Here is a 26,131-nt window from a genome sequence, read left to right as displayed (position 1 = left end):
TGCTACCTAGTGGGGATAACGTAGTGAGAGTAATGCATGATTATATACAGTCTGGGCTGGTAGCATTGCAGCCCCAACACTACAAATTCTTACGAACAGCCACTGATCAGAACTGCAGAGCAGTGACTATGAGGATAGACTGAGGCCATGTAATCTGCAGATTACATGACCTCAGTTTATTTAAGCTGATAAGAAGTATTTACTGAATTGAAATTGGGGAGATGTTTTTGTATAATAGAACAAGGGGAGGAGCCAAGGACTAATTTCCCACCCTCTTACTACTTCTGTTTTCCAGAAGTTGCAAAACGACGTAGTAAGGAAATAAGATGCAATTCTTTTACATGGAGATTTGTAGAAGCATGGAATGTATTGCTTAAGAGAGTGGTAAGAATGTACACAGCAAATGGGTTGAAGGAGTGACATGACAGACTGTTGTCTAAGGTGGATCTTCCACAATGAGTTATAACTCCATGGAAGTCCAGAATAACATGATTAATGGCCAGCCTGGTTGGCAGATTAGTTAGCGTATCCATTCTCCAACCAACAGGCTGGGAGTTCAAATCCCACCATGGGCATGGATATTTGCAATTCTCTTTAGGTGGGGAGATGAATTTCATCAGCCAGTGTAAGCCTGCTGCCCAATTATTGGAGGCCTAAAGTGGCTTGAGAGAGCTCCGTATTTAGTCACTAGTGCAAGATTTCTGGTCTAAGTAAAATATAAATAAAATATATAATATTAATGAAAATTAATATTTTGATTTGAGTACAAGAAAATGCCTAGTTTTTAAATGATGTAGAAGTTACTAATATGATGTGTTTATGTCAGAAGAGGCAGGAGGTAAACATGCCAAAGCAGAGAGATATAATACTGTCCGGTGATTTATATATTATTCAAAGTAAGGGTAGGCAAGCCAAGATCCCTTTTGTCAGGGAAAAAGAAAGACTATGAATTGGTGTATTGAAGGTGAGATTCTCCTTGCCCCATTGATGGAAGGTATGGAGATCAGTGTTTCAGGCATTGATTAAGCAAGGTGATCTTTGAAGTTTGGGATGTCTGAGAACTGCATGGTAAGTTAAATACATAAGATGAATGAAGTGTCCTATTTTCAACAACTGTGAATAGGATTAGTGGTGATCAAGGGTTGGTTGGTCATTTTGTATAGAAGAAAGAGGTATGTGATAAAACAGAGCCCAAGGGTACACCTGTACTGGTGGTAAAGCTCAACGAGGGAACTATCCAACATGATAAGCAGTGAACGACCAGAGAGAGAGAGAGAGAGAGAGAGAGAGAGAGAGAGCTAGCTACCCAATTACAAAGGATAGCAGACCAAAGTATGGCAATTTGTTTATTAGGCCCTGTACCAGATGTGATCAAAAGCTCTGAAAATATCAAGCACAACAGCACATTTTTCCAAACTTTTCTATGGTATATATCCAATGGTGGGTGATGCTGGCTAAGGGATCAGTTGAGGATCTTGACTGACAGATGCCATATTGGTGGTAGTTGATTGGTAGAGATCCTCTTAGTAGAAAAGTCCCGTTGATGACTTTCTCTATCATTCTTGAGAGGAATGAGGTGGTGGCAACTGGCTGGTAGTTTGACAGACTTTTTTTTTTGGAAAAGTTTGAATATTTGCTTACTTCTATGCATTGGGATCAGTTCCAGCTAAGGACTGAAGATTGAAGAGCGAATACAAGACTCGTATTACCTCTGGAGCACAACTAGGGAGAGTGAGATAACAAAAAAAAAAAAAAAACTAATGCCTTTTATTTACTATAAAGAAGCAGTGAAGACCATTTTAGTCTTATTAATTATAAACAGCATTCTGTGAAGAGAGGAAGATAAGTACCACCATCACATGGTCCCTAACCCTAATGCAGTATGTTATTATCTGAAATACTGTGGGAACTGACTGAAGAAAGGGTTAGAAAAAGATCATCTACCACAACTAGAAAGAGCAAGATAACAAAAAAAACAAAAAAAAACTAATGCCTTTTATTCACTATAGAGAGCAGGGAAGACCATTTTAGCCTTATTACATTAAATTTTATAAAATTGAATGTAAAATCTGTGCAATTAATAATATTAGTTATATTATTTGTACATTTCTAATAGTTATCTAATATGGAATATCATAAAAGAAACTGCCTAAAGGTTCTTCTCAATACAGGCATATTGGTAGGTCATCAAAGACAGAAATCGATATTATCATCATCATCATCATCATTATTTATATGGGTACTCCATGGACTCAAAAGACTCGTTATGGGACACCCACACTACCATTAACACAATACCTATCATATCCTTCAAACTCATTCAGGGCACTCACAACCTCTAGCAATCTGTTCAATTCATTCACCACTCTTCAAGCAAAAAAAATCGAGTCTGCACACCCTTACTAACCACACTCTTACAGAACTTTCAGGGAGTGATTTCTTGTTCTTTCCCTACACATGATGAACTGAAAAAAATTTTTCTTGCAATCTTACAGAATATCTTTACTAATTTAAAGTTTCTATCATGTCAACTAAGCCCTGCAACTCTCATGCCTTCAATCTCTCCTCATAAGGGGGATTCCACAGATCCATAACCAGCTTGGTTACTCATCTCTGAATCTCCTCTACCTCCACCTCCTGATCTCCAAGAAACTCAAGTAACCAAATCCCTGTATCAGTCAAGATGCAGCTGAATCATAGCCTTATAAAGATGGATAATAACCTCCTTGTCTTTACTTGTTGTGTTCCTCAACATTCAAGTAATCCTGTGAGCTATCTTGTCAACTCTTGCAATATTTCCTCTGAATTTCAAATCTCTATCCACCATCATCCCATCTAGCCTCATCAATTTCTTGTAAACTAGTACCATCAATATGATACAAAGTATGTAATCTTTTCATCCCGATGTGTATTATCTTACATTTTACAACATTGAAATGACAACCGTTTTCTTTTGCCCGCACTACCAATTTATGTCTACCACACTATCAATGCATGTCATCCATATCTTCTTCTGGACACACAGGTCTATTATAGCAACCAACAATATATTTCTCTCAGATCTACAATCTTCCTTAACTTCTATTGTTGCTGGTTAAAGTTATTCAGCTATCATTAATGATACCCTATCTCCTGGCCTATTTCCTCTATCTTCTCTGAAAATACAATATCCATTATATTGTATTCCTGTAGCTATATCATTCTCTGACAACCAGGTCTCACTGATAGCAATGATTTTTGGCCAAATCCAGCTGACCAATACCAAAAACTCCTCTCTTTTATTTCTACTACCATCATCACTGAGTAAAGCTAATGTTCCATAATCATTCTTTCTCTTACTTGCTACGTAATAAGAGAAAGAAAATCAAAAATAGTTTTGATTTATTTTGGCCTGCTTAGCTCATTTTCTCTCAAAATCTGATTTAACCTCCTTTATCAGACTTGTTAACCTTCTTCCTCATGCTTTATGCTCATGAGCATGATGACCACTTTTTTCTTTAAATCCCTTCCACAACTTTCTTTTTGTGCAGCTCCTACTTTATATTGCTACTCATCTACTTAATCCCTACTCGGTTTATCCTCCTGACCCTGGGTATGCAATCTGATACTGCCTTGCTGTATCAGAGTGCATACTGTTCAAACAATCACTAACCGCTTCCAATGCTAATGACATTCATTCCATATAGCTTCTTATGTCATGGCACTGCTCCAAGTTGCCTCCTAAGTATGTCATAGTTCCACATAAGCTCTTTCTCGACTGAAAATTCTATATGTTGAGCAACCTCCCAGGATAATATTGCATGGTCACTTTAACCGACAACCAGAATTTTTACTGTTTACAGTTATAGATAGATCTTCTGATGCTGTTATAAGATCCAACACTCTCAAACCCCTGGTCCCCTCCATCATGTTTTTTCAGGTAATTATTCAGGTCATGCTGTTTCAGGTAATTATCCCTTAGTAAATAACTGTATAAATTCCATTTTGCTACTTGCCTTTTTTCCTCCTTCCAATCCATATCCCCATAGTTGAAGCCTTCCATAACAATTGCTTAGCCTACACTCATTGTGCTAATCTGCCGATGCATGTCATCCACATCTTCTTCTGAATACCCAGGTCTATTATAGCAACCAACAATATATTTCCCTCAGATCTTCAATCTTCTTTAACTTCTATTGTTGTTGGTTAAAGTTATTCAGCTACCATTAATAATACTCTGCCTCCTGCCCTATTCCCTCTATCTTATATTCTTATATATAGAATATCGGTTATATTCTATCGCTGTAACTACATCATTCTCTGATAACCAGGTCTACTGATAGCAATAATTTTTGGTCAAGTCCAGCTGACTAATACCTAAAACTCCTCTCCTTCATTTCTGATACTTCAGACATTTGTGTACATGCATTTCAACATCACCTTGGGCCTACAGTTATCCTCATAATGTCATTACCTGTCCATTCAGATTCAAAACCTGAGAAACTGTACCCAGCTCTTCATAATTATTCCTGGACTAATATTCATCTAATCCAGGGATGACTGTTTCCTCCCAGTCAATTTTGCACTCACACTAATTTGTCCCAGGGGTAGCCAGAAGATTAGTTGCTTCCCCTTAGTATCTCTAATTTCCCTGGTTTTGCACTTCCAATCTCTGACTGAACAATACTTTCTCCAAGCATGTAACCCCAAAACCATTCAAGTTCAGTGCATCAGGCATATACAATTCCTTTTATCCATCAAATTCACTCCAACACATATTACACTGCAACCTGATAAGATCAAAAATGCATTTGCTGAACCACTGTTGCAAAACTGCACAATGCAGGGAACTTTAAGGCTAAGAGGAAAAGGGACTGAGAAAGTTTGTTGGATCTAATGAGGGTACTTTTTTTGCAGTTGGGCAGTTCAACAATCTTGGCTTCAGGACACACAATATCCCAAATTAAAATACAGTTTGAACAAAAGCAAGAACTAAATAGTAAGTGGGTTGGGTTTTTTTTTTTTTCTTTTAAGACAATCCATATATCAGAAAGAGTTGTAAATTATAAATGTGTAAAAATTATAAAAAGATGAAAGATTTCTTCATAAAATAGGTGTAGACTGCTGCATTTATGAAGATACAATGTGTCCAATTAGAAAAAAATTAAAATGTGGTGCATTTCAAGAATACATTGGGAATGGCATTGTATGTAAAGTACACAATGTATTTTCTGTATATATTTCATTAACATACATTAATCTGTACACCAAGTATATGATATAAACTTTCACAATGTGCTTTAATTAGATATAAATGCCATAGCACAACTCAATCATTTACCTACTGCTACAAAATTGGCATGCTGTTAAAAAAATGGATGGAATTCTTGGATAGAGTTTATAGAAAGACATTGCACAACAGCCTTACGACGGCTAGAGTCAAAGGAAACGGGAGGAGGCAGAATGGGGGGGGGGGGGGAATGAACCAACCACTAAAAATCAGCTTTTTTTTTCTTTTTCAAAAAAATTATGACATATGTATCAATTTCATTTGTTACATATCTCTGTGCCTTCGATTTGTATAATATTCAATGTAGAAAAATGCATATGGATCACAGCTCTTTAAAACGGAAAACAGTGCGCCGCACTATCAAAATTATACATATCAAAAGCACTACACCTTACCTTATTCCACTAAATCATTCGTGGTGATGCTTCTTTAAAAGACTAAAGTATAATTGAATCGCATAGGATAAATAATGCTAAAGAATGTTCAAGAATGCGTATTACATCCTCGCTAAAGCTAGAATAGCAAAATAAGTAAAGTGAGAATAACGTCAAAGCCTTCCGCAAGAAATTATATATATAAATTTAATTATTGCTAAATTTGAGATTACAAGAAAAAATATTACTACATGAAGAAAAATCTGCATGAATATAATGAAATAATGAGTATACAGTACTACAGTACCTGTCCAAACAATTATAGTAAGTATCAGAAAAATAACATTCACTTTCCTACATCTACCATTTCTCTTAGCCCAGATGTTTAAGAGCAAGTTTCTCCAGATCACGGATACCTAATTCTATGCACCAGGAAGCAGCAGAGCAAACATCTATATAATGTGTGTGTGTGTGTGTGTGCACGCACGCACACACACACACACACACACACACACATATATATATATATATAATGTGCGTATATGTAATATATGATATATAATATTTTTAATGTGTATACAATTGTGCATTATGTTAGTACATATACGCACATTATATATATATATATATATATATATATAGATATATATAATGTGCGTTATATATATATATATATATATATATATATATATATATATATATATATATATATATATATATATATATATATATATATATATATATATATATATATAATGTGCGTATATGTAATATATAATATTTTTAATGTGTATACAATTGTGCATTATGTTAGTGTTATCCAATATTTTATCACGTATGCTTATATCACAAATATATGTTATTGTATAATACAATCATCCCATGGTATGGGATTCCGTACCATTCTCCAGGACGTAAGTCGATAGATTAAATCAACAGAGTTATAGGGACTTAACTATACTAAGTATACTGTCATTTTAATTTTTAAACCTTATAAAACTGTACCGTCGTTACTGCCATTATAAAACAAGAGACTAATCATCCAAATCTTCCTTCAGAATCACATCTTCATTACCTTCCCTATGCGAAGGACAATGCTGCGGCTCTTCTGGTGTAACTTTTATTATTATTTTTATGAAAATATCTAATGTGGTTTGCTTATTCCTCTTATTCTTTTCATTGTAAATTTCTTTAGAGCAATCAAAAGCATCATGTACTTTCCTTTCTACTAATAACTAGTGTTCATCATTGTGGTCCACTTTTCAGCCATTTTGAGAACATTGCCAAATGCAGAGAACATTTCTGCAAGACCCTTCACTATAAACTGTTTAACTATCTCTTCTTGTTTCTCTTTTCCCTCTTCTTTTACTCGTTCTTCCTCTTCTGAAATACGACCAGTTCTTCGTTCGTCAACTCTTCTGGGGGTACTTTCTATGAGTTGAACTATGTCGTCATCATTCACTTCGAGTTTCAGATTATTTGCTATGCCCACTATTTCCTCACTCAATTTAAAAAGGTCTTCATTTTTTTAAAAAAAACTTCCAAAATCGTGCGCAAACCTTTCTAATCTCTTTTTCCATATGCCACTCATACATTGAGGGGTCACTTCGTCCAAAGCCACAACAATATTTTTAATAGCATGAAAAATATTGAATGCTTTCGAGAATTGCATGAGTCTGGTCATTTCCTTCAGTGGCAGAAATGGCTTATGAAAGAGTTATCTGTAAATAATAAGCCTTATACATAGCACAAACTCCCAACACCATGATCCATGGGTTGGGTCAATGAATGAATCCCATTTGGAATTCCTGTGGATCTGGAGGGCTTCTCGAACCTGTCTGTTCAGTGTTTATGGTTGCTTTGTTCTGCGGGGATCTGGTGTTGTGATAATATCGCTTTCTGGCTTTATTTTTGGCACTAATCAGGTTCATTATCTCTTCTGGGATCCGGTTAGGAGCGTGGAAAACAGTGGTTTCGGTGACTGATGCAATTGCTGTGTTGATTTGCCTAGTTAAATTGTTTACAGCTTGGTCTATTTCTTCTTTTTTACGAATGACAGGGGGCGGACCGATGTGGACTGGGAGAACCTTAGAGAGCTTGTCCCATGGTATGAAAGAATGATGGGGAGAGAGCTGATCTTGAACTCCTAACCTCAGCAGGATGGGATTATAATCTGAGTTAAGCTATTCTACTGTCTCCAGCTGGTATTGATATTTGATGTTTCTGAAGCTAACTATGTCTGATACATCAGAACTTCCTGATGGACTGTAGTGGGTGGGCTCAGTGGTTCCAGCTACTATTGATGAGTTGAGTAATCTGTAGTTGAATAAGGTACGGCCTTTGGAGTTGATTGACGAACTGAACCAGGCCGTATATTTGGAATTTAGGTCTCCTGCTATAATTATGGAATCCGTGGAGCCGAGGATGGAGTCTAAGTCTGCTGTGTATAGTGGAATGCTGGGAGGATTGTACTCTGCATAGATTTTGAGTTTGCCTGCGTTATTAGTGTGCACCTCCACACCCGTTACCTCAAGGTTTACAGTTTCGGGGTTGGTCAGCGAGTTGTGGCTTAAATAATTTTTGATAAAAATAGCTGTGTCGCCTGCACTAGAGTTACGTCTGTCTGTCCTGTATAAAATATAACCTCTTAGTTTTGGATTGTTTTATGGTCTGAGGTGGGATTCAATGATCAAGATTATGTCTGGATTGTATTGTATCTTTTTGCAAATTCTTGCATCTCTAGAATTTTATTTGTTAAGCCATTGGCATTCCATGCTGTTATCATGAGAGAATTTGATTTAAATTTTTTAAACATTATAGAGAGCTGTTAATATGGATTGGGTTTCTAGGTAGAATCTTTTTCTGGAGGATGCTGAGGTGCTTGATTTGCTGAATTCATGCAGCATTGTTGCAAGTGACGAGGTTAAAGCTGATGTGAGATTAGAGCTTGTTTGCTCTTGCGAATAAGAAATCTGGGTTCTTACCGCTTCCGCATATGATTTGGACATGGATGAGGGTCGAGTGCCTTCCTGTGTTTTCGAATGTGAGGTATTATGATCTGGAGGGCGAACTGCTTGGTTGTGTATTGTGTCATTGCTTGGAGGAGCGTGGTTAGTTCTTGTTGATCCACGATTTTTTGGATGGAAAAGGCAACCCTTGTAATTAGAGGGATGTGGTCCTCTACAATTGGCACAGCAGGCAGGTGTGGATCTGGGTTTGGTGCAGGAATTAGTTTGATTACCCTCACCGCATTTTAGGCATCTATATGCAGCTTTGCACAGTTTTTGGGCATGCCCGAACCTCTGGCATCTGTGGCACTGCTCTGCCGATGCTTTCTTCCTTAGAGGTTCGGTTGTAATTTTAAGCTTACAAAGGTCCGTGACTTCATAGATGCTTTTTTGTGTGTTGGAGATTTCGACCAACACCAGTGGCATTGGTGTTTTATCTGACCTCAACATTCTACTGACTTTGGTTGGAGTCAATCCTTGATTGATGAGGTCAGCTGTGATCTCATCAGTTGTGATGCCCTCAGCCACTTCTCTTAGAGCTACTTTTAAGTTCTTCTCGCTTGCTAGTACAAAGGTGTGGAAAGGCAATTTAGAGTTGTCAAGCATTTTCCTCATCAAGCGATAATCAGTGACGGTGGTAGGATGAATCTTTACACCCTCTTCATTATTTCTTGCCCAGGAAAAATTGATATTTTGTTCTCCTAGGGATCTTGAGACTGAGGTCCATTTGTCTTTATCTCGAAGGATAACTGGAGGGACCTTTTCTTTTCTATCTTGGGTGATCTGATTTTGTTGAATTGTTACATCATCTTCCAATCCACCTCCTGATGTTCTGCATCTTTTATTAGATTGTTCTTTTATTAGAACAATCGAACTGTCGGGGAGTCTTTGTAGGAGGAACAGGTGTAATGTCCTCCACGATGTCCAAATCATCTTCAGTGTCATTTACTTGAGTGAAGAGATTCAAGCAACCAGGAGAGTCTGTATCAAATTTCTTAAGGATGAAATTGAGAATGTAAGTGACATATCTTTGTTTAACTGTTCAATGGCGTCCTTGATATCGTTTAGATTCTCCATTCTTGTGTACGAAATATTATGATATATTTCGAATAGGTATGAAATATTTACAATGGCGAAGAGAACGCGCTAAGGCCAGAAAATTGTATCAAAATTCAAAGTCTTGCCTTGTATTCCGCAAACAAAGCAGATTCACAATATCTAAAACTCACTAATCACCACTGAAATCAAAAAACATTCTTAGCAACAACAACCATCATGCGAGACTACTATGCGAGCCGCCATCATCAGAGCCTCCATGCAAAAATCCAGCAACCAGTCTAGCCAATAAATCAGCTAACGCCTTTTATTCCCTTAAATGGAGTAGGCGAGGCCTTTATACCCTATCTGGCGTTTGGAGACTGAGTGGACAATACAATCTCAATCGGTAACCAATCAGAGATAGCTGGCCCATGTCTATCACTAATTATATCAGCCTCTTCATCGGTGGCTGCTATATTTAGTGATAGACATGGGCTATCTCTGAATGTTTACCGAGAAGTGCTGCCTTCTCTTGGTACCTAACCCTAACAAGATAAGTTACTGTATGAAATAATGAGGGTACTACGGTCGAGTTTACGGGATGAAAACCCCGAGTTTCCGGGAGGAAAAACCCGCTTGCCCGTGCCAGAGATCGACTAAATCGGGGAGCGGTCGAAGTTGGAAAGTATAGTCGAAAATGTTTTTTTATTCCCCTATGGCAGCGATTTTCAACCGGTGTGCCACGGCACATGGGTGTGCCGCGAGAGATCTTCAGGTGTGCCGCGAGATTTGTGAAAACAAATTAATTAAAAGAAATCATGTCGTAATTTGCCCATTTATTTATTAGTGTCTGGTGTTCCATCCGCACCTGAAGCTCCCTTATTTATATTTTACGAAACTTACGGTTGGTGAATCAATCAAAATTATGCCTTATTTTTAGCCAGATCGTCAAAAAAATTAAATTAATATATTTTTAGTGTGCCACAGAATTTTAATAATTATTCTAGGTGTGCCATATTATGAAAAATGTTGAAAATCACTGCCCTATGAGATTATGGACGTATCTTACAACGGACGTAAGTCGAGGGATAACTGTATATTATGCAAGAAACTTACCTTCATGTTAATTCTCAACACAAATAACCAATGCCGGATTAAACTCTGTGGAGGCCCCTAGGCAGTCGAAATCTCGTGGTCCCCTCGCAAATTATCTCCTAATACGTTTTTAATTTTACCAACCAACAATTTTAATAAACCAATTTTATTACACAAAACACACCATATTATGTTATTAAACAATAATTATATTACACAATATTATTAAACAAAAAGTAAGGAATTTTTAATTTTAATAAACAAACAAAACCTCATTTCTGGAGGTTTATCATTCTCATGCTCTAGTGGGATAACATTAATGTAAAGTTTTCGTTTCTTTCAGTAGATTCATATTTTCTATCTTTTGGAAACAATTTTAGAAAGCTTCATTGTAATATTCTTTCAAGATCAAATCAATATTATTTTGATCCTTTGTAATGGGGCCCCTAAACGGCGGGGGACCCTTAGGCTGGTGTCTAAGGGTACCATGCCGCACTGCTATTAACCTCAGAAAACTGTTCTATTTCAACTTCGGGAGAGCGTGCTTGCCTTCTTAATAACAATGAAGGTGAGCTCGCCAATCAGTTTGGCTATAGAGTTAGGTTATTAGTATAGCACACACACATACACACACATGCACACAATGTTGTGAGCATTAGCCTGTCACGACCAAGCTTATAAAAATATACCCTGATGATGTTTTTTGATGTGAAGCTATGGTCAAGACATACTCCAGGAGTTCTTAAATCATATAAATAACCAAGTATCCCAAAATCCAATTAACAGCAGAGATATAAAGATTCTCTTCACTTTCTCTTTCAATGACTTTCAATGTCAGACTTTCTGGGTTCTCAGATAAGTTGTAAATTGCAATATTCGTTAAACCAACCCACACTGAAAAGGTTTACATGCTCAATCTCATTATTTTCGACCCTGAATACTAGGCATCATATAAGTAGTACAAACGCAAGCTTGAATGTTCATAAATGATGAAGAAATTTTACTCAATTGAAATGTCTTCCACATTCCAAAAGAATTGAGCTTCTTGGAGATTGAGTAGGTAGTTCAATCTACATCGATAGCTGGCCCATGTCCATTACGAATTTTAAGCGGCAACCGATGAAGAAACGGGCAAACATGTGCTTCCATCTCTTAGTACCTTACCATAAGAGGGTATGTTAATGTCTGAAATAATGTGGGTTCTATGGTCAATCTTCTTGAGTATGCGGGATGAATAACCCAAGTTTCTGGGAGAAAAAGTCCACTTGTCCGTGCTAGATATCGACTAATTTGCGAACCGGTTCAAGAAACGCATAGTAAAAGTTCCTCCAGTAGGAGACTACACTTGAACTTACTCTATCTATGGATGGCTTAGCGCAAAAAATGAAAGCGCCTGCACTTCCATTGAGATACATAAGCAATATTATTATTATTATTATTTTAAATCAGCTAACGCCTTTTATTCCCTTATAGGGAGTAGGCGAGGCCTTTATACCCTATCTAGCTTTTGGAGACTGAGTGGGCAGTTCAACCTCCACCGGTAGCCAATCAGAGATAGTTGGCCCATGTCTATCACTAATTATAGCAGCCACCGATGAAGAGGCTGGCAAACAAGTGCTGCCATCTCTTGGACCTAACCCTAACAAGATATGTCACTGTCTGAAATAATGTGGGTACAACGGTCGATTTTCTTGTGTTTACGGGACGAAAAACTCGAGTTTCCGGGAGAAAAAACCCGCTTGCCCATGCCAGAGATCGACTAACTCGGGAACCGGTCGAAGATAGGCTTAGAAAAAGTTCCTCCAGTCAGCGACTAGAATAGAACCTAGGTCTAACTTCGAGCGGCCAAGGGCAGAGGACGCAAGCGCCACTTCCACTGAGCTACACAGTTATTATTATTATTTCTTGACACCTGCAAAGAGTCTTAAAGACAAAGCAATGGAGGACACCTACTATACAACTATCCTTCTCCACTTAATCCACCTATTACAGCAAAACCGCCACTACCATCATCATCTATACCAAAGCGATTTATTACTACTACCACCACCACCACTAGTACTATTGTCTGCAAATTGCACGTGTTCTGAAAACCAATTTGGCTGTCATGCTGCATGAAAAACCCTACTGCCTCCGTATGATATCGACTAACTTACCTCCAATTGAGAATAAGAAAAAGAAAAAAATACAATGCAAAGATTCCTCTAGTCACGAACTTAGACCTTTTCCAATCAAATCACTTAACGTACCGTTGTTTTTCCAATTGCATTACGGAGGGGCTTGGTACCCAGAAAGTACTCAGAAATTTGTAATAAAATTGAAAATTATGAAGATCTTTCATTTCCGTATATCAGTTCCACTACATAGAAGTTAGCAATAATTCCTAAGAAGTAAAAAAAATCAGAACTACGTTCACTATTATAAGCAAAGTGCAATCTGCTTCATACAATGAACCAAAAATCGATAGTATGAAGTGCTAAGGTATTCATTTTAATTTCCAATTTCATAGATAATTTTTTATGGTGAGCGCAATAATTTTTTTTATTGATTTCTAAAATATATATACATATACGGGTTGGCCCAAAAGAAACGCAAGAAGTAATTTTGATAGAAAACAATTAAATAAAAAACTGTAATTTCTTATTGATTCATAAAGTATACAGTATAGGGTTATGCATGGAATAGCATATCAGGTAAATGGCCTCCATGGCTTTGTGGCACATACGCACTCTTTTGTCGAAATTTTCCATGACCGTTTTGCATAAATGTGGCTCAATTTCCTTTTTCAAGGCGTGGGTGGTCATGTGCTTGTTGGCATAAACCTTAGACTTCAAAAAACTCCAAAGAAAAAAGTTCAACGGCTTTAATTCACATGACCTGGGCAGCCAATTCTGATCACCAAAACGGGAAATTACACTACCAGGAAATGACTCATGCAGTAATTGAATTGTTTCTCGGGCTGTATGGCATGTGACACCGTCTTGTTGAAACCACATGTCGTCCACATCCATATCTTGCAATTTAGACACAAAAAACTGAATTATGATGTCCCGATAGCGAGCACCATTAATTGTTATTGCCTTACCAGCCGCATTTTCGAAGAAGAATGGACCGATGATGCCTCCAGCCCAAAATCCGCACCAAACAGTGACACGTTGTGGATGTGTTTGTTTCTCAACAATCACTCGTGGATTTTCTGAACCCCAAATGCGACAATTTTGTCGATTAACGAAGCCATCAAGATGAAAATGAGCCTCCTCGCTGAAGATGATTTTGTTCGAAAAATAAGCATCCACTTGTTCTTCCATAATCTATTCAACGAACTCTCTTCGCTGTGTTGTGGTCAGTAGGCTTCAGTTCTTAAGTCAATTGAACTTTGTAAGCATAAAGATGCAAATCTTTCGTGAGAATACGTTGTAGAGAGCTTCTCGAAATGCCCAATTCAAGACCACGGTGCCGAATTGATGTTCCTGAACTCTCAGCAACGCTCTCACGAACTGTTTCGATGTTTTCTGTTGAACGACTTGTTGATGGACGGCCGGAGTGTATATGATCACTAATTGATCCAGTTTTCTTGAATTTTTTAATTAATCTTTTCACATTTGATGAAGTTAAATCACTATTCCGACCATATTTTGTACGAAACTTGCGAACTATTACTGCCAAACCTTCATTATTTTTAAAATATTGCTCAACAATGAAAATGCGTTGTTCTTTCGTGTAGGGCTCCATTTTTAACTGTCAGCTGTCATGCTGTCTTTTTTCTCGTTGGCAACACTTTACCGCACAAATGTCGCTAAATTTAAATTTTGCGCGAATTTTGGGACACCCTGTACAATAATTATTTTGAATGACATTCCAACTTATAATTTTACAAAATTCAGCACTAAGTGCTGCATGCATGGTTCATTTTCTACATTGGATTTGAATTAAAATTTTTAAATAAAACTTTTTTTTTGACTATATATTATGTACGAGTAGCTGAACTGTTAATTTCAGTACTTCAGCTTTTGGTGATGGTAAGCGCAAGTTTTCAGTTAACAAAGGTCTCCAAAAGAGAGGAAGAGAGAGAGAGAGACTGAGAGCATTCTGAATGGTCTGAAGCAAGCTACTTCAAACAACACATGAAGAGGAATTTTCAGCTAAATCAGCTAACATCTTTTTTTTTATTCCAGTATGCGGGGAGTAGGCGAGGCCATTTAGCCCTATCTAACTTTTGGAGACTAAGTGGGCAGTTCAATCTCCACTGGTGCCAATCAGAGATAGATGGCCCAAGGCTATCTAATTAAGCGGTACACAGTGAAGAGAGACGGCTCAAATGTGCCGCCATCTCGTGGTCCCTAACCCTAACACAATATATTTAATGTCTGAAATAATGTGGGTTCTACGGTCGATTTTCTTGAGTTTATGGGACGAAAAACCCGAGTTTCCGGGAGGAAAAACCCGCTTGGACGTGCCAGAGATCGACTAACTTGGGAACCGGTCGAAAAAAAGGCTTAGAAAAATTTCCTCTAGTCGCCGACTAGACTCGAAACCAAGTCTTCCTTCGTGCAGCCAAGCGCCGTGGTGCAAACGCTAAATCCACTGAGCTACATAAGTATGTGTATATATATATATATATATATACTTGTGTAGCTCAGTGGATTTAGCGTTTGCACATATATATATATATATATATATATATATATATATATTAAGAATGTATTTAATGACTGTAGATCCGTGTATTCATGGACTGATTTACCTGTTCTGAAGGACGAAAAAAGAAAAAACCGAGTTTCCGGGTGAAAAAATCCTCTACCTCCATATGAGAGTAACCCACCTTTAGCAGAAAGAAACCAGCTAAATGTCCCTCACATCATGGAGGAGAATCGAACCCAGAATTTTCCAACCAAAGGGCTTCGTCAATAGCGACTGAGCTACTGAGGATCATTAATACTATAAATACATGAAGGCAGTGTGAGTTACATTGTTGGGCTTTTATTGGATTTAAGGTAATGATTTAGTGAAAAAAAAATGCTGTTAAGAAGTTGCTGAAAGATCGGTGATTTTGTTGATTTATTGAGTGTTTTCTTAGATTTCTGGTGTATTTTCGTATATTATTTTAGTTTTTAATGTATTTATTGTAGTACAGTTTATAATAACACATTTGTAGGAATATTAATAGTTTTTACTACTCTTAAGAGTAATTCCGAAAACTCGTCACAACAGGGCAGTGTCTAAGGCACCAGTTGGTCCGGGACGGGTGGGGAAGGGTTTGGGTGTGAGGAAAGTTGTAGAATTTGTGGTAATATAGAGGAGGTGACTGGGGAAGGTATTGAAGAGTCGCATCGGAGAATTGACATTCGTAGAACTTTTAGAAGTAGTAATGATTTCTTATGTTTATATACAAATGCTAGAAGTATACGAAATAATGGGAACGAAATTGTTGGTTTGCTCAAATTTATTCACCCCAAAATTGTTTTTTTATAAGCGAGACATAGTTAGATGACAATGCATCCTGACAGAAATAGAGATGACCGGATATTATATTTTTCGTGAAGACAGACAGGCAAGAAACGGAGGAAGAGGGGTACTGTTGATGGTAGGTTATGAGTTGTGTTCATCTGATGGATTTGCAAGGTGCAAATAGTGACCACGGTTTTGAGGCAGTGTGGTGTGAGATTGAAGTAAAAAGGATGAAATATTTAGTTGGGTGTTATTATAGACCTGGTAATATGAAGAGTAATGAGAAGGAAATGTACAGATGAAATTGACCTAGCTAGCAAGAAACGAGTGATCATTATGTGCAACATTAATTATGGTAATAAAGATTGGAATGAAGAGACTGCATCTGGGGGTAAGGAAAATAAATTTTTGAAGTTTTTGAAAGACAATTACCTTATGCAGTACGTAACGGAGGGTACACGAGGATCAAGAGTATTGGATTTGATTATCTTATCGTATGATGATGATATTATAAATGAGGTGTTAAATCTTCAAGCAGTTCGTGAGAGTGACCATGTGGTGATCACTTTAAGGGTGACCCGTCATTCGAGGATGTCTGTTAGAAAGGGATATATATGGAATTATAAGAGTGGTAATTATGAATATCTCAAGAAATTGCGATAGTAAATTGGAAAGAGGAACTAGATGGAATGAATATCGATGCTGCTTGGGCCCTACTCAAGAACTATTAGGTGCAGGCAATGCAATATCAGAATGTATTCGAAAGGTTATGAGGGTAGATAGAGCTGGTGTGAAATGGATGAATCAAGAGACATGGTATGCAGTCTGGAAGAAGAAGGTATTATGGAAGAAACACAAGATGAATAGTTATAACAACTCTTTGTACTTTTGATGCAACTCCTCATGCAGGCGAGGAAGGTCACTCACTTGATAAGGGTAGCAAAAGTGTGGTATGAGCAGCAGTTAGCTAAAGCGGCCAAAAAAAAAAAAAATCCAAGGAGATTACTCGATGTGTGGCCAGTAGAAGAAAGAATGATTGTGGTAGGATGGTATTGATTGGTGAAAATGGAGGAATGACAACTGTCGCAATTTTAATGAGCAATTTATAAAGTACAGTCATACCCGACTTACGCGAATCCGGAGTTACACGGTTTCTTATATGTACGTATTCCCGTCCTGCTTCACGCCTCACCACTAGTCGTATCTTTCCGGCACCAGAAAGATACCACTAGTCGTATGGCCGCATTTGCCAGTGTCGCACGTGCTGTGAACAAGCACTGACGTGTTTCGCGCAGTCTCCATTCATACACGATTTTTATAGTCTACAAACCTTGCGATTGTTTAATGTTATGTTCTTGATAAAAAATTTTATCACATGAAAAATAATAATGTCGTCCAAAAGAAGCATGTCCGATTGTTCTACAGCTAGTTAGTTCTACATTGACTTATTGAAGACGGAATGAAAATTTGTGAACTAGCAAAGTAGTTCGATCTACAGGAACACTGAGTAAGAACAATCATAAAAGAAAGGTTTACAGATTTTACTATTATTATTATTTGACACCTCCAGGGAGTCCAAAGACTCATCGAGGGAGCGTGTGCCAACAGGAGGACATAGATTCTAACGAGGAACGAATTGTAGCCACAAATCAAGGAATAAAGAAATCATTAGCTTGCTATGAAGAAATTTTGTGTGACAAGAAAAAGACATTACGCCGTCAGACGAATATATTAGATTTTATGAAACTATCGACATCGAAATAACTTTCTTTCTTTTTATGTACGAAAAACTACAATTATGATTATATTTCTTAAAAAATATAGGTGTTTTTGTAAACCTTTAATCCAGATTAACTAATATTTTGTATGTTTGTATATATAAATTACATGTAAAATTATACCCTGATTTACGCGAATTCTACTTGCTCGCTTTTTGTTGTCCCACCTACCGTGTAACTTTGGGGTATGACTGTATTTCATTCTTAGGTATGCGACATCATGCAGAACTTGAAAGCAGTGGGAAAGAAGGAGGAGAAGGAGGAACTGTTAGTAAGTGAAAAGAAAGTATACGAGGAATTGAATAGACTTGGTGTACATAGGCTCTGGGACTTGATGCTATTCACCACGTGTTTTGAGGAAATGTTCCAGAGAGTTAACAACAGATTTTGCATTTCTTTTCAGCATGAGTCGCTCGCTGGGTCAAGTCCCAAAATAGTGGAAAGAAGGTAAAATTGTTCCAATTCATAAGGGAGGTGATAAGAGTAGGGCTTTGAATTATAGACCAGTCTGCGAGTCTGGAGTTGTGGTCAAAGTATTAGAGAAGTTAGTTAGGACTAAGATTCAGAATTGGGTTGACAACAGAAAAATTTTCTTTGGCGGCCTAACTTTACTCTTTGGCGGATTTACTAAAGGAAGATCGTGGTTTAGAAATCTGCTTACTTTTTATAATAAAGTGACAAATGCGTTGGATAATGATGTTGCATATACAGTGGTATATTTAGACTTTGCAAAGTAGTTTGATAAATTGCCACATGACAAGCTGGTAATTAAATTGGAACGGAGGGGCTGAACAATAGATCAGTTCTCCGGATTGGAGATTGGCTGTCTGATAGGTATCAGCGAGTTGTCTATGGAGGAGCGATATCCCAGAAGGGGAAAGTTACTATTAGTGTACCCCAAGGGTCTGTTTTGGGTCCATTGCTGTTTAATTTGTACGTAAATGATATCTGAAGAGATCTGAATGGTGATATGCTGTTGTCTCCAGATGATGCAAAGTTGGGGAGAGCTATCAGGAGTCGAGGTGATGCTGTAACTTTACAAGAGGAATTGAATACACTGGATGAATGGGTAGATGAGTGGGGATATCAATTCACTGTTGCAAAGTGTAAGGTTTTGAAATTTGAGAGTACACAATCGGTGGAAATATCTTAGAAGATGAGCGATCTGGGAGCGATTGTAGACAAGAATCTAAAATTTCAGGTATATCTTACTAAAATAGTGAGGACAACATAGTGGATAATGGGAATGATGTGGAGGACACTGACTTGTAGAAGAAAGGATGTTATGGTTCCATTGTTTACGGCTTTCATCAGGTCACATATGGATTACTGTGTAGAGATTTGGTCACCTGATTTTCAAAAAGATGAAGATATGTAGGAAAAAGTTCAGAGACGAATGGTTAAGGTGGTTTCTGTAATGCTGAATATGAAGAGAGAGGGAGATTGACATGCAATTTGCAGAAATTGGTGGATAGAAGGAGGAGAGGGTTATGATCGAGTTATATAAGCCGTTAATAGGTTATTACCAGATTAATGTCGGCGAGGTTTTGCACAGATGGGTGAAGATAGGAATAGAACAAGACGTCATCCCTGGAAGCTGTATAAGGAGAGTGTGAGCAAGGGAGGTTTTTTTTTAATAGAGAGCACTGAGTGATTGGAATGCATTGCCGGAGAGTGTAGTGAGAGCAGAGACAGGGAATATATTTAAAGCGCAGTATGATAAACTGAGTTGTATGATAGTATCACAGTTAACCTCCCAAGATGAGTATTTGTCTTCGTGGAGGTTTTTATAATAATAATAATAATAATAATAATAATAATAATAATAATAATAATACACTTGTCACTGTGTCAGATGCCCCAGTGAACAGTCGAAGCGTTGCTGCAGTGATGATGATATCATATTCGAGCGTAATTTGACATTAGAAATACCCAATTAAAATATACTATTAGAAAATCGACCAGAGATTTTGAGAGAGTGGAAAAACCGTTCACGAAACTTATACAGGATAAGGAAAAGGATCAGAACAAGAGAGACAGGAAAGCACTGAACTTGGAAATAGTTTTTTTAGCATTTTATTATGTGTCAGATAAATTACATGCATTTTTTATTGATTTCTAAAATATTTATACAATTACAGTAATCATCTTTAGTGACATTCCAACTTGTATTTTTTACATAAATCAGCACTAAGTGCTGCATATGTGATTCATTTTGTACATTGCATTTCAATTAAAATTTTGATAATAATAGTTTTTTGCATCTATATTCACAACACGTCTCTTCCAATATTAACAATGAAGCTACACGGAGTTTTTGAATAATGGATAATAATAATAATAATACGATAATGTCTGAGATAAATTACATACATGTATTAATAGTAATAATAATAAATTATGTATCAATGCAGCCCATCTTACGCAAACTTAAATATTAATCTTATTTACAAAGTTCATCATAAAGTTAGAAATGCCTTAAGTCAGCCTAAGGATGATTCAGAAACCATCACGCCCACATCTCCAACAGAAATAATAAATATCATTTCCCATCTGAAGAATAAAAAGGCCCCCGGCCCTGACGGCATTACCAATAGAATAATAAAGCTACTCCCACGGCAATCCATAATTCATCTAGTTAATATTACTAATTCCATTTTAAGATTCCAGATTTGAAAATCGGACATTATACTGAAAACGCCTGGTAATCACCCACAACTTCCCCAATGATACAGGCACATCAGTCTTCTTTCCTGTCTTGGCAAAGTAATAGAAAAGGTCATGCTATCAAGGCTACAATCAGCAGTTGACTAACAGAAAATAATCCCAAATGAGCAATTTGGGTTTTGCAAAGCTCACAACACGGTGCAACAAATTCACCGACTAACAGAACATATCACTCATGGTTTTAACTGGCACCTTCACACTGCTGCTATATTTTTAGATGTTGCCAAGGCCTTTGATAAGGTCTGGCATCAAGGCCTTATCTTCAAACTAATTGAAAACAATGTCCCAATTATACTAGTGAAACTCATATATTCATATATTAATGAAAGATACATGCAAGTAAAACTCAACGGAATTGTGTCATCAAGCCGCAAAATCCTGGCGGGAGTGCCTCAGGGTTCTCTTCTGGCTTCAATACTTTTCACAGCTTACATGGCAGATATTCCTCTCAATTCAAGAACAACTACTACGGCCCTTTATGCCGACGACACCGCTATTCTAGCTAGCCGCTCAGCCCTCGTCTAGCAATCAGTAGACGCTAAGGAAGTATCAGTGAGCTAGAAAACTGGTTCACCAACTGAAGGATTCAAGTGAACCCCCTGAAAAGCTCAGCCATGTTGTTTTCAAGAAGAAAGGTCTGCAACAAAGAAGACAACCTGCTTTCTGGTCATAGGATCCCATGGCAATCAGAGACCAAATATCCTGGAGTATTAATGGATAAGAAACTCCTTTATAACAAGCACATCAATCTAATTAGCTCCAAATCTTCCAAAGTAATAGCACAGCTCTACTCGTTGATCAACCGCAAGAGCAAATTGAACCTACATAATAAATTGCTTCTTTACCGGATGGTAATACGTCCAGTCATTACCTATGCCTCACCAGCATGGAGGTGCACTTCAAAATCAAACATTTCGAAATTACAGAGAATCCAAACCAAATGCCTTAGGATGATTCTGGATGCACCGTGGTTCATCAGAAATTCACAAATTCACCGAGAAACCCGCATTCCATACATCTCCCTTCTTCGTGATCTTGCAGAAAAATTCTTCGTGAAGTCAAGTTCACATTCAAACTCACTAATCGTACGAGCTATCAATTACAATGAGACTGATTACTGCAAACACAAAAGACCGAAGGCTATTCTTCTCTCAACTGATCATAGCTAACACAACTACCCTCAACTAACTTAACTGCTCACAAACCTGCCATTCCCAAACAACTCTCATTACAGATAAAGGAGAATATGAAAAGCACTAGTGCTTCACCCATCCTGTCAGTAATGTTAATGGTAAATAATTTATGTATTATAATATTTATAATACATTACACGAATACAGTTGTTCATAACGGATACGTGCGCATAAATAGTATTTTTAAAATAAGATCTTATATAATAAAATCCTTGTAAGGACGACTTTTTCTGCAACTACCCTCAACTAAAAGCTACAGACCTATCAGTCTTCTATCCAGCCTTGGAAAGGCTGGATAGAAGACTGATAGGTCTGTAGCTTTCAGGGAGCTGAGAATTCTTTCCAATCTTTTTGATTGGAGTGATATCCGCCGTCTTCCATCTTATGGGAAAATGCTTGAATCTGAGAATTGTATTAATTATGTTTATTAGATGTGCAATAGCTTTTCTGGGGAGTAGTTTGATTATTCTGTTTGTGATTCCATTTGGACCTGGAGCCTTGTTGTTAAGATGGGTTATGATATTTGTAACTTCTGCTGGTGAAGTGGGTGTGATAGGTTCTGAGTTATCCTTTTGTTGTCCATAGACCTGCTTGATTCGGTGGTGACTCTTGTAGATAAGATTGATGTTCAGATTTTCATAAGAGGGCTACATTGAGTTTCCAAGCTGTCAATTAGAGCTTCGGCTTTTTCTTTACTGTGCGAGCAATTCTTTTCTTGGTCTGTATCGGAGGTATAAGTTGGTATTTAGTATGGAGGGTTCTCAAGAATTTCCAGATGGAGTTGTCCTCTGGGTTTCCATTAGTTAGTTTGGTTTCCCAATCTTGGTTTCAATGTTTTTGCAGAGCTTCAGGAATTGTCTGTTTAAATTATTCACAGTTGTTTTATCTTGTGGGGCTCTTGTACTATGGTACCTCTTTCTGGCTTTGTTTTTAATCTGATTAGTTCCATGATTTCCTCAGGGATCCGACCGTTAGGGTGAAAGACTGGTTTTTTTAACTGATGCTATTGATTTTTTTGCTTTTTTGATTTGGCTGGTAAGGTTGTTTACGGCTATGTCTATTTCCTCTTTATTGTGGATAATAGGTATTAGGGCCGATGGTAGATAAGAGAGAGTTCTGGAGCGCTTGTCCCAAGATATAAAGGAGTGCTGAGGAGAGAATTGCTCTTGTGTACCGAGCTTAAGCAGAATGGGGTTGTGATCAGAAGATAACTCGTTTAACGTTTCCAGCCGATACTGGTATCTGATGTTACTGAGAATGGCGATGTCGAGTACATATCAGCTTCCAGCTGGGCTGTGAAGGGTGGGCTCTGTGGGTCTGGCTATAATAATAGAGTTTCTGGTTGAGTAATGATTTAGAATACAACATTAGCCATTTATTGTGGAGCTAAGCCAAACTGCCAGCATTGTTTGTATGAACTTCAATACCTGGTATCTCTAGGTCTTGGTTTGCGGATTGGTTAGGATGTTGTGACATGGATAGTTTTTACTGTATATGGTTGTACCTCCTCCACTGGTGGTGAGTCTGTCTGTTTTGTACAATATGTAGCTACATAATTTAGAGTTATTAGCTGCCTGAGATGTGTTTCGTTTACTAAGATTATATCAGGGTTGTATCTGTGGGTGAACTCTTGCAGTTCCAGGATTATGTTACCCAGTCCATTTAGGTTCCATGCAGTTATGATAAGGGAGTTAGGCTTATATCTCCTTTTATTCATAATTTATGGCTCTCAGAATTGAATAGGTACATTTTAGGAATTTTTTCGTGGAGGGTGGCATAGGGTTTGTTTTGTTGAACTCCTGAAGCATGGCAGCTAGTGAGGCAGTTAATACTGATGTTAGGTTGGAGCTTGTGAGTTAGTTGGAGGAAGTATCCTTGGCTCGTGCAGCCTCGGCGTATGTTTTGGTCCTGGTTTCAGGCTGTGTTCTTTCCTGAGTTGTCAAAGTACCCTTATCCAGTTCAGCCGTCACTGTGTTATAAAACTTGAGCAAGTTACTGAGACATGATCTACCCTTCACAAAGCCATGCTGTCCCCCATACAGTATGTCATTTTCATCAATCCATTCCTGTATTTTTCCCTTGACTACTTTCTCCAAGGCCTTGACAATGACTCCTGATATGCTGATCGGTCGGTAATTTGCAACAATAGTATTGGATCCTCCTTTATGCAGTGGAACTATTTTCCCATCTTTCCACCCCTTCGAGCCTAAACCAGACCCAAGACTCAGATTAAATAACATGGTCAAGGGCACTGATAAGTCTTTAGCCGCTTCACGTAAGACCCGTGCCGGTATACCATCCAATCCCACAGATGTATTCACATTAAGGTTCAGTAATAGACTATACGCCTCCACTTCATTCATCACAATTCCCGTATAAACTAAGGGTTCCTTCATTCTTTCAATGTCACCACCAGAATGATATACTCTTGCAAAGTGCTCTCGCTCAGTAATTCCACTATATCGACTGATTCTGCTATGTAGAGTTTTTTTTTTTTTTTTACTTGCAGCATATTTAAAGAACGGTGTGGGATTCTCTTTAGCTTGCATAGCTAGCAGTGGCGACCGGTGAAAATTTTAAGTGGGTTAATATACAAATTTTAATGAAAATTTGTATATGCATATAAAAAAAAAATAAAATAATAAAATAAATAAATAAAAAACTTTTTTTTCCTAATCAGTAGCGAATTTATTAATAAATAAATTTACATATTAAAAATTGCTTTATTCAAAATATTTCATCCTCACCACGAACAAACACTAATAATAAAAGTTTCGTATCAATAGCAATGACAAGTGCAAACGAATATTGGCATTAGATCACAGTGCATTTGTTTCCTGTAACGATAATTGAAAAATTATAATTCTTTGCATATTTTCAACAGCGACACTCGTCATAATTCATCTTTGTATCTAAAAAATAAATAATTAAATGTTATTTTAACAAAATAAAATAGGATTTACAAAAAAATTGTTCAACAGGAACACGCGCCAATAATAAACGTTTCATAATACTAGTTGTGTATGTCGGCGGTAGATGGCGTTGATGGAGAGGATTCGTAGTAGAGGTTCGGGTAGTGGTTGAGACGGCTGTAGGTGGCCTCCCGCGATGAGTCTTCAGATTCCTTGGAGGTGTCAGGAATAATAACGTAACTAATGACGTATCGTGCAACGATAGCGAACAAAGATCGCAGTGCATTTGTTTCGTTTAACGATAATTGAAAAAATATTATTCTTTTCATATTTTCAACAGCGACACTCGTCATAATTCAGCCTTGTATCTATAATAAATAAATAATTATATGTTATTTTAACAAAATAAAATAAGATTTGCAAAAAATAGTTCACCACGCACATGCACCAATAATAAACGTTTCATATCTCACAGAAATAAGGCACATAAGCATACTAAAAATACACTGCCGCGTGAGCAGTTACAGTCGGGAATGACGTAACGTGCAATGACAACCGCAAAGAAATATCTGCGTTAGATCGCAGTGCATTGTTTAGTAATCTAAAGCGTTAATCGAACAATTTCAATTATTAACTGTTCAATCAACGTCAAAACATAAGCTGAAACCTTTATCATGCTGTACTGCATTTACATAATGTTGTAAGCATTGTTATTATTTATAAACACGAACAAAATTTAATTTTTTCATTTTTTCCTTCGGGGTGCTGCAGTGTCGTAGTGCTTATGTACGGGCCGCCACTGATAGCTAGTTTCCTTTCATAATCCGCTTTTGCTTTTCTTCCCACACTCGTTACCCTTCTGGCCTCCGCTTTATACCGTTCGTGTGCCTGCAGGTCGCCCTTCTCTTTAAATTCCCTCCACAGTTGTTTCTTATGGTGTTATTCATCCATTTAACCCCTACTTGTTTTACTATTCGAACCCTAGGTATACAATCAGCCATAAACTCCTGTAAACGCTCCTTGACCACTTTCCATGCTCTATTGACATCTAGCCCTTGCAGTTTTACATGCCATGGCACTGAACCAAGCAATCTCCTAAACTTGTCATACTTGCCAGCATGGTAATTCCACACATACCCTGCCTTAATCGAAAATTCTACACCTTTAGCCACCTCCCAGGTCAAGACTTTATGATCACTCTCACCAATAGGTGGCAACATGGTCATATTCATTACAGCGAAATTCTCAGATGCAATTACTAGGTCAAGCACTCTCACACCCCTAGTATT

General features: G+C 37.5%; 1 protein-coding gene across 3 annotated transcripts in view; it reads right to left on the bottom strand.

The window, feature by feature from the left end:
* The window catches only part of LOC150093876 (uncharacterized), a 106,946-nt gene extending 100,858 nt beyond the window's left edge, over window positions 1-6,088 (bottom strand). Inside the window, exon 1 of one of the 3 annotated variants that reach the window (XM_090412661.1) lies at window positions 5,951-6,088. Coding sequence is in view for 1 of the 3 variants with exons in the window: in XM_090412659.1 (XP_090268785.1) it covers window positions 5,321-5,391 (71 nt within the window). In the remaining 2 variants the exon portion in view is untranslated. Of the gene's footprint in view, window positions 1-5,320; window positions 5,397-5,664; window positions 5,778-5,950 lie in introns of those variants that run through there. The other 2 variants (XM_090412662.1, XM_090412659.1) reach the window with 2 other exon arrangements.
* Between the last annotated feature and the right edge of the window lie 20,043 nt (window positions 6,089-26,131).

The sequence above is a fragment of the Typopeltis vanoorti genome, chromosome 23 (assembly GCF_054136105.1).
Source record: "Typopeltis vanoorti isolate ZY-2024b chromosome 23, IOZ_Tvanoo_1.0, whole genome shotgun sequence".
Taxonomy (NCBI): Eukaryota; Metazoa; Arthropoda; class Arachnida; order Uropygi; family Thelyphonidae; genus Typopeltis; species Typopeltis vanoorti.
This window is presented reverse-complemented; position numbering and strand designations above follow the sequence as displayed.